The sequence below is a fragment of the Lampetra planeri genome, unplaced genomic scaffold, assembly GCF_965212315.1.
Source record: "Lampetra planeri unplaced genomic scaffold, kcLamPlan1.2.h2 scaffold_486, whole genome shotgun sequence".
Taxonomy (NCBI): domain Eukaryota; kingdom Metazoa; phylum Chordata; class Hyperoartia; order Petromyzontiformes; family Petromyzontidae; genus Lampetra; species Lampetra planeri.
In genome coordinates, this window is record NW_027615309.1 from 13,717 (window position 1) to 32,921 (window position 19,205).

A 19,205-nucleotide genomic window follows, 5' to 3' on the forward strand; every position below is an offset into this window, starting at 1 on the left:
CCTTGGATGTAGGACACCAGCACAGGCTATGACGTGAATGCAACACAGAAGCATGAATCCAGCTTGGACTTGTTCAAATATTGTATTTAACGGCAATCCGCTGTCACACAGGAACGATTATTATTACTGACACACACACGTAAATGTGTGAGACAGTGAGACAGGCTAATTTCCATCGTCAGTCCCTTTGGCAGGTCAGTTTCTAATTGAGTCTCTAGTCTGTTCTAGTCTCTGTTCTTAATGTTCTAGTCTCTGTTCTAGTTTGTATGTTCTGTTTGCTTACAATGGGAATACAATTATGGGACACATAATACCATGTCATCTGTGGGTTATACATTAACAACTACCACATTTTTTCTGATTTATTTTGTTACGATAAACCTGGAATGCAACAACAAAAGCGCAGAGTGTCTGTGAAGGTTATCAGTCCATCCAAATCATAAAAAAAACCGGAATATTGCATATTAATATGCAGTCAAATACATTTTTTGCAGAATTACAGACTCCTAAAAAAACATGGCTGATTTAAGGGAATAGTGAATAATGTGTGAAATCACAAGACATCGTCAGAGTCTTTTCTTCACTGGCACACGTCTGTATTCACCGACAAAACACTCAGGACAAGCAATTACCAAATGAAGGACAGCGAACAACAAGCCTCCCTTCTCTCATTGTAAACCAATGTTTGAGCACCGGCAAGGTACGAGGACTGCAGACGGCAGGAGGTGGTGTGTGTGTGTGTGTGTGTGTGTGTGCAAGGGGGTGCGTAACATTCAAAATTCAATCAGTGAAGGCCCATCTCCAGCAGGGTTACAGGGAGTGGTTGGGGGGAACTCAGATGAAGTTCCACTGGGCCTGCTGTGCTCTTAATGCAGCCTTGGATGTAATTGGGTCCCAGAAGGCTGTTCATTTGTGAGGGGCGAGTGAGGCAACACAACAGAACGGGGGGCTCAAAAGAAAAATAAAATGTTTCATTCTTTGCCCAGCACCTCCGTCTCGCCGCCGTGATGTGACAGGAGTTAATTAAAAATGTTCTTTCCTCATCAATCTCACTTTTTTTTTTTTTTATTAAGTTTGTAATGGCGGCGCAGATCTTGGCTGTCAACAAGCAGGATGGAGGAGTAATTAAATACGAGGTACTTCCTCATCTCAACAAATCTCAGCATTCGCCATCATCATCATAATAATAATCCCTCCATCAAATATCTGGGTGACTACACGCAGTCGGCAGAGGAGAGCTGTGCTCTTATCAAAGGGCAGCTTCTTTAGTTGGGGTGTGGCAGGAGAGCCCATATAAGAGGTGTGGCCTTACGCCCTAATCCTCCGGCTCCTATCTCCACCACCCTAGAGGCCATTTAATTCCGTCCATCACTGCAGAGACCCTTCCTGGAAAGCTTTGGTAAAGGTGACTGCTGACACTGTCATTCACAAGGACTATTTCCAAATGTCAGCCCATCGCTGAGATTTGTCTCATTAAACTCAGCCGAGTCCATTATTTCCACCCCGCACCCTCCTCCTGCACCTGCCATACTCAATCAAGGGCAACTCGGAAACGGAACGGGTCAAGAGAACGTACATAATCGGGCTTATTTGCATGAGTGTTTCGCTAAGACGGACGATCACTGACCAACAAGAGAAAAACGCAAAGTTGAAAGACGAAATCACAAGCAGGCTGCAAAGCTGCTGTGTTCTGCTTCCAAATTGATGGCAGCTTGTAAGAGGTTTCAGCTGAGGAGACATCAAGAAACGTCAGCGGAGCCACAATGAAGGCAGTGGAACTCCATCCAGGCTTTTGTTCAACAGTCTTGTGACCTGAAGATTTACATACAGCTTCAATAAACCCAGACACATGATCCACCCACGTATAGCTTAGCTCCTCATCTAAAGCATATCAACATCTTTACAGCTGAGGGGTTTCAAAGCCTCAGATCACTCATGTAGATGCGTAACATCTGTGGGTGCCAGCGCCTGAGTGAGTGAAGGAGGGACGGACCAAGGCTTTTTGTTTTCTCTCTGATCAGTTTCACTCGCCTCAGCTTGCAAATGTGGATCTGACAGTGAAAACAACCGTCGTGTGAATTTCATTAGGACCATTTCAGTTATGTAGCTCTGAAGACGTCGCCATGCTCTGAGTGTATTCATATTTAAACACGGCGCGACTGAGGCCTCAGGACCCTGAAGGAGGCCGTGTGATCTTCATCATGTAACTTGTGATTTTTGATGCAAGAGTGTGTCGTATTATTACTATGGATGTTTCGGTGCTCCTCAGCAATGATCAATCCTCACAACAAAGTCACTATTCTGGGTTTTCGCCATTACAGCCAGTGCTGCTGAATGTCTGCTGCTACATTCATGCTGTGATGTTTCCTTGTGGTACTTTCTTTATTGCACTAGTACGAGTGTGTTGCATGTGAATATGTCCACGCTGCTGGAGTGTGAAGGTCCATTTTTGTCATTCATTGTGTAAATTCAATATGGTGAATGACAATGAAGCCACCTTGACTTTGATTGATTCCTACTGGAGTTTATTATTTTAATATTATTTTGATAATGAAGTGAGAAACGGACAACGGTGAAGACAAACAATCTAGATTGGTTACTTTATTTCAATAGGTCAAACATGTAAAGAAAAACGTGCTAATGTATTTTATGATATTGTGTAATTGTAAAAAAGGGACAGGTTCTATAAGATTCTTCAATTGTTTGGAGTTGCTTACCTTGTTTTATGAACCAAAACAAATGAAATATTCACTTTTTACTGACGTTTTTCCCTTTTCTTTGTCATATGTGATTGTGAAACATCTTTAGGCTTGATACTCTGACAGTAAATTTCCTTCTTTTTGAAGATTTGTACTTTATTTGTGATTGTTAGTGATTATATGTTCAAGGCAGTTAAAGCGTTAACCGACTTTTTGAACATTTTCCAAAATAAATGACCAATGAAATGAGGAAATAATCATAATGTTTATATGAAAGCAATTAGTTTCTAGTTCTGGTCTGCCTTCTTTCATCACTAAAAGATAAAAGATTTTGTGCACAGTGGACATTTCAGGCTCATCCAAACTCTACCCCACTGTTTCCTTTTAATGAAGACATACATAAACTAAACTATTAACTCAAAGCCACTTCTCCTGTGCACAGTTCCTCTTATTGAAATTTCATTTCACCATCAGTCATCTCTCTGCTTTAGCAGCATTAAAATGTGCATCTAAATGATACAATTATGTTTGGAATGTGTAAAGACAAATATTTGTGAATATCAAATGAAACCACTCTGGATCTTTAAAAAAAAATAGCTAACGTCTATTTTTATTTATTTTTTTTTCATTTTACAAAGAAAGAGGAAAATAAAAAACAAACGAACAAAACATTATCAGTCCCCCAAAGTCACATTTTACAAATGAAAAAGAACTTTTCTGCTATAAATTTCTGGTCAGCAGAGAGGGCAAAGACAGATTTCTCCTTGATTTTTGAATAGAGAATATCACAAAAGAAACAGTTACTTCAACCACGAGAGGAAAAATGTCGACATGTTTCATCTGACGTGGTGATGACCGGTATGAAGCAAAGCTGTGGTACATTACATTGTTGAAGAAAGGTCAACAGAAGATAGAAAACCCTTGCATGAGTGTGCTATATGTGTGTGTGTGTGTTTTACAACAACTCTACAGACACTCATGCTACAAGTACAGTTTCAACAGGGCTTCAGTGGGTGGACGAGCACTTCATGGTGGAACGTACGCTGCTCTGGCCAACGGCGACACAGGAGAGAACGTGAAGACACAAAGACAAGGAACAGTAGAATTAGACTTACTACCAGATCCAATACAAAAGAACAGACAAAATTCAATGTTTCCGGCTGGGACAGCATCACAGAAACTTCTAGAAACCTGGACTGGTTGCGTTGTTCAGTTCTAATTAGTAGTGACTACACTGAAGCGACACAGTGATCCTCTGTCAGGGAACGACTGACGAGCGGAGGCGTTTCCATGAGCCAGGCTGAGTCTTGTGCCTTATACAAGTTCTCTCTCTAGTGGTTTGTATGTGAACTGCAGCGGGGGAGCGGGGGGGTTCTGGACAAATGGCAGGAGCGTCTTTACTTGTGCGCGTGTTCCGTCGGTGTGCCTGAACACCTTCTACAGTCCAAAGCGTGACGGCGTGCGTCTGGGCGTCATGGGAGTCTCTTCCTTTCTCCCTGGTGTGCAGATTTTCAGCACCCTGAAACAGGAAAACAAAGGTGTTACGAGCGTTTTCTTTTCTTGTTGTGCTGCGACATTTGAAGGGGAAGAGGAGCTAGTGTGAGAATGAACGTGAGCAGCTGGTCTGATTGAGAGTAAAACTGCAATCTGCTAAACAGTTTTGGGAGCTGAAGCGTCTGACAACACAATATATCATCTTCAATTGCTGCAAGCTTGACACCCTGACACCGCCCACACCTCTGAGACCTGCACCCCCACCCCACACCCACGTGTCTCTGCTCCCTCTGTACGTGAGCTTCAAAGGAAACGTACAGATGTACACAAACAGAATGTGTTTCTATGTGGTAATACTCATATTGCCCTTACATTGATTGCTTCCTCAACACTGTCTCCATCTTTCCTCACTCTAGTACGAATATTTGTTGATATGCGCTGTCAACAAATAAATAAACACAGAATTAAAAGTTGTGCTTGTGCGTAATAGCTCTGAAGGGATGTCTAGAAGTGATTTTGTGCTTCAAACTATTTCCTGATGTGAGTTTGGGACATTGCTTCACTACATAATGATAATAATAATAATTATTATTTGATAGAAAATGAAGAAGGATGAATGGAAAAACTTGAAAATGAAAACACATTACATCCTGATGCGGGTATAAAACAAATTTAGATTTGTGAAAAAGGATTAATGTAACACACGTCCATCAGGAAAACCAGCTCTTTAAATGTTTTTTCATCACGTGACACCTCTGCACTCCTGATTCCGTCAATATTCTTTTTATAAATTTGATCTTGTTTAATCTCGTCTGTTGCCCTGTTTGAATGAAAGGTGCTGTACAAATACAGTTGATCATATTATTGTTGTTGTTTTTATGATATAAAACCAAGAATACATGAAGAAGTTGTCTCGGCCCATCAGCTGATTAGCACATTATTGATCTGTGCAGGAGCACGAGGACAGGTAAAGGTGCACGTAACAAAGTATTTCATCGGGACGGCGCTGAAAAGGAGGAGATGCTGGCGAGGACAAAGACAGCGTCAGAGACCCCGGGAGAGCAGGCGACATTCATTATCCCACGTCCAACTTTCCGCTTAAATCGACTTCTTAATCCCATTCCTGGAGTGTGATTATTTCCAGCAGATTCCTCACACAAACGTAGATAAACCAGCTGATTAATTAACAATACAAGGTTTTTTTTCTTCTTTTAATCGCTCTTTATAACCTTATTTCTCTCTTTAAAGCCTGAAAATGGGTGTGAAATTAATTTTTTTTGGTCTAATTTGAAAATGAACGTTCCCTTCTTCTTTTCTGTGCGCGGCGAAGGCCCAATTCAAATTGCTGCAGTAATGGGGGTCAGCCAGGAGTCAATATTATTTCTTTTTGTCTCGTCTGGAGGGACCAGAGGTGAGAAAAGCTCATCATGAAGAGTGAGAGAGAGACAGAGGAGGGAGGGGGTGTAGCTATGGATTGGCAGTGAAATAGTAAATTAAACGTTTCTATCTTGACTGTGTGAGGAAAATGAGGGCCGGGGGGGGGGGGGTCGTTGCTGGAGGAGGCCTCTGTGTGCCGGTTGCTGACTCACTTAACACTGCTGTTGCCGCTCTTCCTCTCCTGTTCATCTCTCCGTGTTCGTAGCTGCTCCTGAGCCAGGGCCATCTCCTCCTCCATGTTGGTGATCTCCTCCTTGGCCCGCCGACGGTTTTCCTGGAGACGTGGGCGGAGGGAGAGAGTTGTTTTGATATTACATCATACTTTTGACCCTACCCCAACCCCCCCCCCCCCCTTTGTCATTGGCTGTTGTCTCCACTTGGGTCAGAACACGCGACCCATCTTGGCCCAGAGTCGACTCAGAACCTTCAAACGTTTGGTTGATAGCGACTGAGGTGTGTTGAGGTGTTGCGCGCGCACACACACATACACCGTACATTTTCCTCGCAGCAACAACAGAACACACTCCAAGCTGTGTTTGCATCCCTCTGATGAATGGAAAGCCGAACATTCCTGCTCCTTATAGCTTTGTTTTGCTTTCCGCCGGCTCCTGAGGGAAACATGTTCCTCTTTTGCTGCTAAACAATCCCCTATGTTCGCCAGCGAGTCACACAACTAAAACAACACAGAGGAGCGCCGTAAACAAAGCACTGAGGTTATGGGACAACAAACGGAACAACCGCTCCTTTCCGCTGGGGTACTACAAAGGAGGAGGTGACAGGAGTGGATTTTCACTGCTGTCCCACAGGAACTCCCGAAAAATCCCGTCCTGCTGCTGTTTTGTTTCAGATACTGCTGCGACTTTAATCCGCTGCTCAGGGTCTTTATCCTCATCAGTCAGCAAATGGAGTTGTGACGACGGTTTTCCAGAGTAAATGCTCAGATACAAAGCAAAGTGTCCTATTCACATATTGGTTTTTTGTTTTTTTTTCCCACAGAGACAGCAGCGAAATGAGGGCCTGAGTGAATCAATGCGCCGGGCTCAGCTCTGCAAATGAAATAAGATTTAACCCTTTTAAATAGTTGCAAAAATAGAAAATCGATATGTGGACAGGCTCCCACAAACAGACGAATATTATGAAATACTGATCTGGCATTTAGGAGTATGGAATACAGCTAAAATGGGTTTATTATTGTTTATTATTAGGATTCTCACCCATTTTGTTGCCGTCAAATGACAAATCCACTACATAAAAACTGTACACATATATATGGATCTATTTATTACTCATCTGTCATAGTATTTTGCTCATTCATATTCTTTACGTTTAAAAACTGCACTACATTCGCACTAAAATTGCACATCTGTATATTTGCCCTCATTTGTATTTGCCAATATGTTAAGTTTTAGTTTAGTTAGATGAGATTTGCTTTTTTTTACCTCAATGTTTGCTGCTGTAACATGAAAATTTCACTCATGGAATCAATAAAATAACTCTACTCTTACCTTGTTTTAATCTCTTGGGGCATCTGTACACCACATGACAACAGATCAAACTGAGGCCGACTGTGTTCCACGTCCAGTCCGTGAACAAATCTATAACCTATCACCAGCTGGGTTTCGTCTTACCTGTCTGCTTTTCCCTGCGTGTTTGATGCTGTAGAACATGGGCCCCAGTTCTGCCAGCCACTCTCCATCCACTGCTGTCACACACTGCATGTACTCCTGTTGAACAAAACACCAGTTAGAAAACCACAACACACATCTTCACATTATTAGAACGACACAAGCCTCAGTTCTGCCAATGTTTGTTTTACCTTTGTGGTCATGACCAGCTCGTGGTAGATGATGTAGTCGGGTGTGTAGCCCATTCCAAATAGAGAGCTGGTGGGATGGAGGTGACATGGCATTCCGGTCCTCACATTCACATATTCACCGATGCCCTGTGAGCAAAGACGCACGATGAATCAAAGATGTGTCACTGAACGTCAGAGTGAAACAGATCACTCCATGATTGTCAGTCATCTGTTGACCCTTCATCGTATCGTCACGATATCAGATGTTACTGCTGCTCAAAGCAGATCTGCCACAAACCAACTGGGGTTAGATGGAACACGTTAACGGAGTAGTATGCGCTCAAATACCTTGAGCTTGGCAGCTTGGTGGAAGTAAGCAGCACAGATGCACTTCCTGATGACGTCCCAGTCGGAGCCGCAGGAGATCAGGTTCATCCTCTGCTGTACCATGATGTCTTTGAGCTGCGAGCGCACTTCCCGCACCTGCACCGCGACACACACCGGCAAAAGTTCAGTCGGGCCTGATTCGTTGGCAGCTTGTAAGCACACAGCCACCGGTGGTCTCACTGCTACTCTGGTGAGTGTCACAGCACAAATATGCTGACAGAGATCAACAACCGGATCAGTGTGGCTTGGTTTATTTAGCCTTTTGGATGTATGCTTCTGTGTTGAATTACACTACTACACGAACGCCCTTCACCGACGTAAACGTTTATACTTCTGCGTCTGTCTGAGTCGCTCTGATTGAATCTTGCCGCTGTGTTTAAGTTCTTCCAGTTATCAGCGTTTTTCTTTGTTTGCTTTACTAAGTTGTACCCAGTTTACAACTGAAAGTCAGCGTGTTGTCAAGATCGGCATCATGTCCCACTCACAAATCACTTTTAGGACGGTCGTTTTCTGCCAACAGTCTAGTAAGTTACTTGCAAAGGTTCGCTGTGCTGCTGCTGAGCTTTAATCTGGAATACAATAAACAAAAATGATGTTGTATAACAGAAAAAGGGTGACATGACCGGCGACATGAATCATAGATTTTAAAATGGATGTTAAAATTGTTGGAAACAAGTACATGCAGAAAAAATCATTTTAAGCATTTTAAGACATACATGTTGCATATTGGGCGACATGGTGGACAATGGTTAGCACTGTCAACTTATAGTAAGAGGTTGTGTGTCCTTCATGTGGCCCTGATGAGCTGGTGACCCGTCCGTTGACAGCTGGGATCAGCTCCCGGAGAAGGTGAGTGAATGAATGAACCGTTGCATATTGCACCTTTAGCTTCATCGAGTGGAACAAATGAACGACAAGTTCCAATCTGGTGTCGGCGTGTGCTCACCTTTCGCATGGCCTTGGTGTGGATGAAGTGATCATTACACCAGATGCTGGAGTAGTTGTTGTTCTTCCACTGCATGTAGACGTTGAGATACGTCAGGTGATCGCTCTCTGGAACAGAAAACTTCTCCCTGACCTGGTCACTCTCCTCCTCACGACCCTGCAGACACACACAGATGGAGTCGGATTGGAATTTTTCACACATTTGTGTCCGATACAGAAACATTTAGCACCATCTTCAGATGTCCACCAATTTTCCATGAACATTCATGTCACTATCTACTGGACTGTAGTAACATCAGCAAATGTCCACATCATTGTCTTGTTGCTTGAAGGCAGTTTTTTTTTTCTTCTTGTCAAAGTCACTTCTGACTGATGAGTAGGGAGCACACAGGATTTTTTTTATATAAATTTAGACAGTGCGGAATTACATTAATTATCAAAAATTAATGAATGAAAGAAAATGAAGACATACAAATAAAAATGTTCATTTGTAGCCTGTAGAGTACATATAATATACATATAGTATAGCGCCATATGAATAAATTTGAAATGACTCGTACCTTTGGTCTGTAGAAGATGGCTGGCACTGACAACATGGAAACAATGATGAGGATGTCTGCGCTGCATCCCATGTCGCAGGACACGATCAGCATCTTGGACAGAGCTGGGTCGAGGGGAAACTCCACCATCATGCGCCCAGTCGGTGTCAAAGCACCTGAGAGTGTGTGTGTGTGTGCGCGTGTGTGTGTGCGTGTGTGTGGGGGGGGGGGACAAGTGTAAGAGAGGTGAAGAATGAAGCAGGGACAAGTACAAGACAAGTGGTAAGCTTCTTTTCCTTTAAAGGCCTGATGGCTTGAAGAAGAATAAGGAATATAATATGACACTTATTTGTCTGCTGCTGTAAAAGAGGAGGATAAACTGCTGACAGTCGAGGATACTTACCAAAAAAAAAAAGAGTAAGATCAAAAAACTTTGCCAGTTCTGATTTAAATGATTAGACGAGTCTAAGAAGCTTATAAAGGAGGAGAAGCAGGAAAGAAGAGCAGCCAGTTTGGGGCAGGTAAGCCTTAATCAGAGATTATCTGCTGTTAACACACCCTACAGGGAGTCATCAAAAGTCCTCCCTTATCCCCAAATCCCTAAATCCTCTGGAATCTGGCTGGGGATGAGACAGAAATGAGGCCCGAACAGTCAAATCAAACACGGGATCAGTTACTAGGCAATTACTCCGCTGGCTAAACCCACAACTTCCTCGTCCAGGTGTGTTTGCCGTGTGTGCATCAGCCTTTAGAGAGGCAGCTCTGCCTGTGTTTGTGATGTCAGCAGCAGCACCATGTTGAGGCTCAACACAGCGCTGAGCTTCTGAAGATACACCAACTTTATTTTTCTTGACTTATGATGACTTATTTCCTCAGCCCTGTATCAGGCCAGGTACAACATGCAGACGAAATAAGCCCAATTGGGACCAGTGTTTTTCACCAAATGAGAAAGTGATTAAAGGACCAATGGGGGGTGGCCTGTTTGCAGAAATGGATCTTAATATTTATTATATTGACCTAAAACTAAGAATCATTCTCCTAAGGCAGAAAGAGAGGTGATGGGAGGATGAGCTGCAATCTGCAGCCTCACCACTAGGTGTCACTACACCCACTACACACTACACTGTCAGATTGTTAAAATAAATAGATCTGATTGCCCCCTTTGAATTGTGAATATTTTTGAATATATTCCTTTACATGACAGAAAACTGAGGATAAAAAGTGAAACCATAACCTGGGAAACATGCTGATGGTTCGGGTTCTCAATTTGTGTCAATTTAACAAACAGTTTCATTGTGGTTTTATGGTTAGTTGTTGTCCCTGTTTAACTGAGGAATACATTCAATGCGACAGAATATCAGTATTTCACACTGAAACAAAGTCTGATCAGACAAAATTAAAACACTTCTACTACTTTGATTATTAACCATATAAAAAGTCTGAAAGGAGCACTCCTACAGTACCTTTATTCACTACCCACCAGTGTTATCCAGAGCCCCCAAGATCCACAGCTGGTACATGGAGTTGAGCATGTTATCTTCGGGTGGCGGATCCATGAAATGGAAAAGGAGTAAATCTTGAACACCCAACGATTTCAGCAGCAAAACCACATTGGCCAGGTTGGTCCTCTGAATCTCCGGGATGGTGGTGGTCAGCATCTCGTTCTTATACGCGCTCTGAGTGTAGAGTCTGAGAAAGAAAGAGGACACAAGCACTTCATGTAGTTGAACCACAATTATTCTGAGCAGGAAAAAGGTTAAGGAAATGTTGTCCATATGCAATGATGTCACTCGTCTTTAGAAAGAACACATGAATCCTTATGCAGAGACAAACTACCCAGACTTCATGGCAGTTGTCACTTTGAGTGGAGAGCAAACCTCACTTAGATTTATTAATACTCCGACACAGTATTTGTATTTGGCATGAAGATTCTTGAACAGTGTGTGTGTACGTGTGTGTGTGTGTGTGCGTGTCTGTGTACGTGTAGGTAACGTAGGTTGGTTTATTACTGAAATGTCTGTGCTTTCATGTCCTAGCACAAATGCAAAATGTATTATTACTGGTAATGTGTTGTGATATTGGTTTCATACCCTTATCTGAGCTTCCAGTATGTCTGTTGAGATCGAGTGTGGCCAAGCTGCTTCGCATGTCAAAAGCCCTGCACATGAATTCCTATGTGCATGGACTGTTTGTGCAAAAATGACAAATATAAAATCTTGAATTTTGAAAAGCATTTAAAGGCCTTGTCTCTATGTGCCGGAGCAGGACGAGGTCATGTCAATCCTCCTGCTGTAAACTGAAACTGCATGAAGTCCTCTGACTCAGGGTCTCCCAGAAACACCGCTGGGAGAGGGAGAGTAAGATTTTCCTGCTCCAGGTTGTGTAGACAAAGAAAAGGCACGCATGAAAGCAGACAAGGTTCATTACCTGTAACACTGCCCTGGTCCTGTGCGTCCTGCTCTGCCAGCCCGCTGGTTCGCATTCGCTTGGCTGATAGGATAAACCTGTAGAGCATCCATTCCAATGCGAGGGTTGAAAACCTTTCAAGAGACAGAAATATGTGAGAAATGCAGTTTGGAAAAAGTTAAAAAAAAAAAAAAAAATCATGGTGCTTAAGCCTCATTCAAGTTTCGACATCAAATCGATGCCAGAGGCTCCAGCAGGGGTCACCAACCTTTAGCTACTTCAAAGGTACTGAGCATCCAAAGGGCTACCAGATTGATACACACTTCTGAAAGTAACAAAACTGCATGAATTATGAAAATCATAGCAGTGATTTAACAAGGTAGGAAATTCTCAAGTTTCAACCTGCCACATGACAATTTCTCTCAATTCCTGCAATAGTTTCATTTTCAAAAAGATCACAATGCTATTGTTAGAACAGGCCTGCAGGCACCTCATAAGGTCCCTGTGGGGCTCCCTGGTGCCTGCAGGCACTGCGTTGGTGACCCCTGGAATACAGCATAGTACACCGATCTGTAAGTTATTGCAGTAAGAAGATACGCTCCCTTTCGGTTGAAGCTTTCCATTACCTTCAGTTTGCAGTATCCTGAATCCACCACAAACATGATTCCATCGACGGTAAGAGACGTCTCAGCAATGTTTGTAGCAACAATGCATTTCCTCACACCATCAGGAGCCTAGCAGAAAGATGAGGCGATCAGGAAACAGTAGTCAGCAGATCCAAACAGAAAGAAAGAAATATAGTACAGCAAAGTGATATTATAGACAGTTATTGAAAGAAACCTTCTGGAAGATCTTAGCCTGGAGGTCTGAGGGCAGCTGAGAGTAAATGGGCAGTACAGCCAGAGCAGGAGCATTCTCCAAATCCTCCAGTCGCTCCACAATCTGATCTGATGTCACCTGCAGGCACAAAGAATTATACTTTTATGTGACATAACTGATTTTATCTATCTATCAGTTGAAGCTTCTCCAATCTGTATTTATCTGTAACCTATAGTATCTCAGTTAGTGATACTCATGTAAAAACCCTCTTATCACAGCTGTCCTAAAGATTTGTGATTGGATCATAATGGCGATCTCATTGTAGTGTGGTAACAATCCATGCCCCTCACCTCAATATCCTCCTGTCCAGGCATGAAGATGAGGATGTCTCCCATCATCCCACTGAGGTGGATCTGTAGAGCCTGTTTCACAGCGGCCTCCACATAATCCTCCTGAGGAGTCTGCGCAGCACAAAACACAGCAAATTAGAAATTAGAACATAACATAAAACATTATATTATGAAAGATTCCATGACAGAGATGAAGCAAAAAATGCAGTGACACATACCTTGCTAAACAAGATGTCTACTGGAAATGTTCTTCCAGGAATGTGGAAGATCGGTACGTTGCCAAAAAATGCAGCAAATTTATCAGAGTCCATTGTTGCAGAGGTGACAATAAGTTTCAAATCAGTGCGTCGGGATACGACCTGGTCGGGTGACAGACATGACAAGAGACCACGCATAGATACCAGAACGCCAGGACCATTATCTCTTCTTCTTTGTGTTTAGTTTGTGGATGAGATGGATGTTAGGTGATGTGAACTGACCTCACGCAGCAGCCCGAACAACACATCAGTATTCAACGAGCGTTCATGAGCTTCGTCCATGATAACGGCGCTGTAATGGTCCAGGTCAGACTCCCGCAGTGACTCTCTGAGCAGGATACCGTCCGTCATGTACTTTATCAGCGTTTTCTCACATGTGCAGTCCTCGAAACGAATTGCGTAGCCCACCTGGATGAAAACATGGGTCGTTATGTATCACTGTCAGTCTTTATTCATGAGTCGAATCATGGAGATTCTGACTCCAATGTTCTGAGTGAGGAAGGGATTATAGTTGTCTGTACTTTGTTTTATTTTACAATACTGTACTTTTGCGTTTTGAAACTTTGCAGAAGAGAGTTTTAACCTCAATAAGACCACTTCCTGGTTAAATAAAGGCTAAATGAAATAAAATGAGTGAATGAATTAATGGTTTATTTAGGTTACATTATACAAAACAGCTGACATAACATCATATATGTTCACTATCAAACTATCGTTATACATTTGTCTGTGTGTGTGTGTGTGTGTGTGTGTGTGTGTGTGTGTGTGTGTGTGTGTGTCTCATCTTCCTCTCTGAGTATCATTTGAAGTCAAAAGAAAACTGTCAGTCACTTTCGGTGCTTGTGTCTACTATTTCGATTAAAGGATTCATGTACTTCTAGGGACATCACATCCAGACATCATTTGTTCATCCACAGCCAAATGAATCTGACATTACACTCGTATGCTTCACGCAGCTGTCTCACCTCCTCTCCCAGGTTGGTTCCAATCTCCTCACTGACTCTCTTTGCCACACTCATGGCCGCCACTCTTCTCGGCTGAGTACAGCCCACCATGCCGTAGCTGGTGTATCCATCCTCGTGCAGGTACTGTGTCAGCTGGGTGGTTTTCCCACTGCCTGTTTCCCCAACAACAATCACTATGCTGTTGTCCCTGCAGGAAAACATTGATACATGTGAGTTAGAGACCAACAAAGTGACTTTTTTTGTTTGCCTTCATTAACTGGCAGTGGAGAGTAAATTTAAGTGATAATAGACATAATATCATTATTATTATTATTACTACCATCTTTATGATCATTTTATGCACTTTTCAGAACCAAGTTATAAAGATAAATCTAACAAACAAGTAGAGACAAAAATGAGAGCTGAAAAAGTAACCGCAGCACCCACTCCAAAAATATCAGAAATGACGTTTCTATATGGTATAGGGTACAACCTTCCTCGTGTGGATTAGATTTCATGATAGTTCAGACATTCTGTGACCCCAGACAAGCCTGTGTCAATGGTCTACATGCACATCAGTACCTTATAATGTTTAGAAGTTGCTGTCTGACAGCGAAAATGGGCAAATACTGTCTCTGCTCCAGAAGGGACTTCTTCTTTGCAAAGTCACTGCTGGCCTCGCTCTTCTCTTTCATGTGGTCTGCAAACTTCTGCTCCGCCCTATGTGGCAGAGAAAAAAAGAAAATCAGTCAGACTGACATGACCTCAGCGTATGACCTCTGGGGTTTTTGAAAAGAAAACATGACAGTCATCAAGATTCAAAGACTGGTCACCTGTAGTCGACTTTGCCGTCTTCTCCCACCAGTTTACTGTCCTCGTCATCCTCCTTCTTCTTGATCCCCATGATGTCCCCCAACCTTGGTGCCTGCCAACTCCCAGTGTTTGTGCTGCGCCTGAGAAGAGTTGTATCAGCATCCTTTACTCTTCACATACAGGGACCAGACTGCTACTGGTCTACAGGGAAAAAGTCAGCTGAGCAGGTTCAGACACATACAGGGAGACCGAGAACGAACTAACCCCGTTGACATTTCTCAGAGGCAGAGCATGAAGATCAGCTGCCATCTTACCCTGGATTTACACCGGCTGCGTGTGCGTTGCGTTGCGTCTCCGATCCGTCTTTGCTCCGTCAGCGCGCTCCGTCCATTTACACCGGATGCGTTTCTACTGCGTCGCGGGCTCCGGTCCGTCAGTCACGTGACCGACAAGTTCGCGCGGTGAAAACACGTATAATCACGCGAAACTTCATGTATATGTGATAAATCCAGGAAGAAACACAAGTGTCTCCGGGTGGGAGACACAGAGGAGAGTCGGACTTGCTTGTGTTTGACTTTTTTTCGGTGTTTTGTGCTTTTACCAGGGGAAAGTAGCTCGTTCGTAAATAAATACTCTTAATAAATGTACTGTGTTGAAAGTACTGATGAAATAGTGTGAAATACGATCCGGCGTCAACGTCGAGCGTTTTATTGTGAAAAGTAACCGGATATTTATTTTGTTTCTCTGTTGGACTTCCTGCCCCGCTCGATGGAATTTGTGCCAAATTTATGCGTCTCAGCTCCGGCATCCGTCAGAAATAGAACCTCTGCGTATTTTCGACGCAGCGCTCCGGACTGACGGAGCTGAGACGGATCGGAGACGCAACGCAGCGCAGTCGGTGTAAATGGACACATTGACTAGAATGGAAACGTATTTGATCCGGCGCCGTGCCGGATCGGAGACGCAACGCACACGCAGCCGGTGTAAATCCAGGGTTAGGACTTCACCACATTCTCGAATAGACACTATTAGAAGTTCACTAACTACACTTTAGCAATGAGAAATTTAGGTCAGTTTAAACTGTTGTAAACTCTCCTCTTAAATCATTCCTATATCACACTTGAGCACAGCCATCAAACCAAATTAATAATAATAATAATTCCATTTGTACAGTAGCTTTCACACAAACGCATTCAGCTCAAAGTGCTTTACAACAAGAGATATCAAATATTAAAACGTTAAAGGACAAAAACTGATCAGATTGGCAGCATCAGACAAGATCTCTGTCAAAAAATACACCTCAAATACAAAGCTGAATCTTTTTCAAAGGTCAGATTAGTTGTTCTTGCCTCCATCCAACATACCTTCTTACGTTCTTTCTGCTCACGGTGCTTACGAACAAGCTGACTGCCTTTTCGGAGATGATGGCCAAGTCTGAGGTAGCATCTTTCACAGGAATAACAGGCTCTGGCTGCAGCAGCAAGACAAGAGCACATCATTATTCAACATCACAGATGACTGCACACCCATGGAGTAATGACAGATACTCATTGGTTTGATTCTTACCTGTTTAGTGAAAACTATTCTTCCATCCAAGAAGGGAGGAACCAGGTTGTGAACCAGCAGGTGAACCTTTGTAGCATTGTCTTCTTCGAAGTCTTCGTCCACCTCTAGCCTCTGCACCACGCCGCTGGTCAGCATCCGGTTGGTTTCCCACCGCTCGTTATCCTGGCAGAAGAAATGAAGCAGGTGAGGAACATCTACCAACACCCACAAATACAAAGTACACGCTGAGTGAAGGATTATTACCGGACCTCGTTAATCTGACGCTTCTGGGCAGATATTCGTTTCTGAGTCTGCTTCTGAAGAATCTGCTCTCTCTTCTTGATGTATTCATCCGACGTCGAAGTAAAAGGGTTGTGGAACTCATCATAGCCTTCATCCATCATGTACCAGTCTCTGTCCGCTTGCTGCAGACAGTCAGACACTCAGCGACATCCACTGACGAATGCCAGGAGGGGGTTTGTCTGATGTGGTCACTTACCTTCTGATCTTCTTCCCATTGTTCTTTCTCACCCTCATTTTCAAACGCAATTCCCCCCTCACCATCTTTTTTTCCTGAAGTAGACAAAATAAACGATAGCAGTAGTTCTTAAACTGCTCCCAATCTTATAGCTTATAGTAGTTCAAAAGTGTTTCACTTATTCTTCCTTCAGTTGTATATTTTAAGTCTGTTTCTTTGTGCGCTTGACTTTCTTTTGAATTTAAAGAATTTTGAATTTGAATTTCCATCACAGCTCGATTGTGGTTCACTACAACTACATACTGGTTACTGTCACAAGTAGAGTTTTTTTAGAGTTACCTTTTCCTTGTGATAAACGCGGTGTGGAGCCCAAATGCTTCCGGTCGTTGGCCCACTCGTTGTACTTGTAGGACGGGGTAGGCAGGGGTGTGTCAGCGGGGTAATGACCTCTGACTGACCTGAGTGCAGCAGAAAACAACGGTTTCAAACAACCTCAAACATGATTCCCCTATATTCGGTACAATCAAAGAAAACAGCATGGATTTTATTTATTTTTTGAGATGCCAAAATAAGTGGCAATATCAACTTTGAAATATTTATTTTCAGTTTTTCTACTTACAGACGAATAGAATTCATACTCCAGGTAACATCTTTTTTTTTTAAGTATTGATGAAACTGTTAATTTAATAAGTCTATTTAAAAAAAATAGAAAATACAAATTGCTAAGTGTTAATAATGTATAAAATGCATGTTACCGGTCCCTCCTCTCACTCTCACGACCAGAGGAATGGCTTCGCACTGAGCGGTCCGATTCTCTTTGAGAGGGGGCGGGGGATGGAGACTCCCACTGGGATTGGGATTGGCGTGAACTTGCGTAACCACTGTCATCCTCCTCCCAGTTGGAGCGAGAGGGCGTAACAGCATCTTTGCAAGAAAAAAAAAAGGAGCAAACAACAGAGGTCATTCAAACAAAATGATAACTACTAGATTTAAACTTAACTATGAGACAAAACTACCTCTCGGGCGATGCTGTGGAGTGAGGGGTTCATCTCGCCTACTGCCCCGGCTGAGGCGCTCTGATCCATCTCTCTGTGAGCGCTCACTCCTCTCGCTGCGGAATGAGCGACTGCTGCCACGACTGGAGCTGCTTTCTCGCTCATCTGACAAAGACATCGACACATTAACGACCCCACCAGCTAAAAGTCTGTTAACTGTTAACTATTATTGTCTAAATTAAGTTGTTCCTCTAGGTTGAATAAAATCAGACAGTCAATAAATTCACCATCATCAATGAAGAATGCTGACTAATAATTATAGTGACTTGTTACGACAACATACGGGCGCAGTGACCCTAACGAATCACCTCTTTCACCCCGACGATCTCTGCCCTTCTCTCTGCTCCTCTCTCTGTCTTTGCTTTTGTCCTCTTTGGAGGACGCATAGACTCCGTGCTCACGTCTGTCTTTCTCTCTCTGTTGGTGTCGTCGACGGAACTCTTCACTGACCCCTCCGGGGCTGGAGGGCGTCTCAGAGCCGGTCGTACGATACTTCCTGCTGGAAAGATAGAAGATATACAGGGATTTATTCCAGAACCGTTACATTAGTTCTGATCAATGAGTAAAAGGATTAGAACAAAGTATACAGCAGATGAAACCAATGAGGACAAAAGACATGTCAAGATATTTGCATTCACTCATAACCGCAGCCCTTTTCACTTTTCCAATACTTTTTGTCACGAGAATTACCTTGGCAAAGTTGTAAATCTTAAAATACATTTATTAAAACAAAAAGCGAACTGATTTCATGACAAACATTCTGACAAGCCTCTGAACTTACCTCTCCTTCTTGGTGTGACCGTTCTTTTCATCATCTTCATCATCTGACCCAGAATCACTTTTGCCTTCCTCCCAGTCTTTGTAGGAGGAAACTTTTGATTTCTTTCTGTGATCATCACTAGCATCCCCTTGCTCTTTATTCTCACGTTCCTTCCTCTTCTGGGCTGCAAGCACATCCAAGCCCAACAGAGACGTGCGTGGGGTCGGCGCTCGAAAACATGAGGCTCTGCAGCCGCACTCTTTTTCTTCACAATCAATCCCCCAACTTGGGCTGCTGGATCACTCCCTTCCAGCCTGTGCATGGAATCATCTTCATCCATTATCTGGGGGGGGGCATATGCAAAGAGTTCAAATGTGTGATTCTGCTGTGTGTTGCTACAACAGGTGCGGCTAGTCTGTTTTGTGTCTAATTAAGGTTTTATCTTTTGGTTAGCATCACTGCCACTGCTTACAGTATCTTCG

The 19,205-nt window shown here is 43.1% G+C and overlaps 1 protein-coding gene across 1 annotated transcript; it reads right to left on the minus strand.

Moving 5' to 3' along the window:
* Window positions 1–4,136: 4,136 nt before the first annotated feature.
* Window positions 4,137–19,063, minus strand: LOC144741257 (pre-mRNA-splicing factor ATP-dependent RNA helicase PRP16-like). The gene is given in 29 exon segments (XM_078623850.1): window positions 4,137–4,218; window positions 5,783–5,904; window positions 7,259–7,354; window positions 7,447–7,572; window positions 7,774–7,908; window positions 8,759–8,914; window positions 9,318–9,472; window positions 10,777–10,985; window positions 11,724–11,836; window positions 12,329–12,436; window positions 12,543–12,659; window positions 12,872–12,982; window positions 13,090–13,230; window positions 13,351–13,536; window positions 14,094–14,280; window positions 14,655–14,792; window positions 14,906–14,988; window positions 14,990–15,025; window positions 16,250–16,305; window positions 16,308–16,356; window positions 16,452–16,613; window positions 16,700–16,855; window positions 16,930–17,003; window positions 17,248–17,366; window positions 17,664–17,832; window positions 17,925–18,068; window positions 18,272–18,459; window positions 18,745–18,955; window positions 18,958–19,063. Coding segments are annotated over 29 exon segments (3,735 nt in total).
* Window positions 19,064–19,205: the final 142 nt, after the last annotated feature.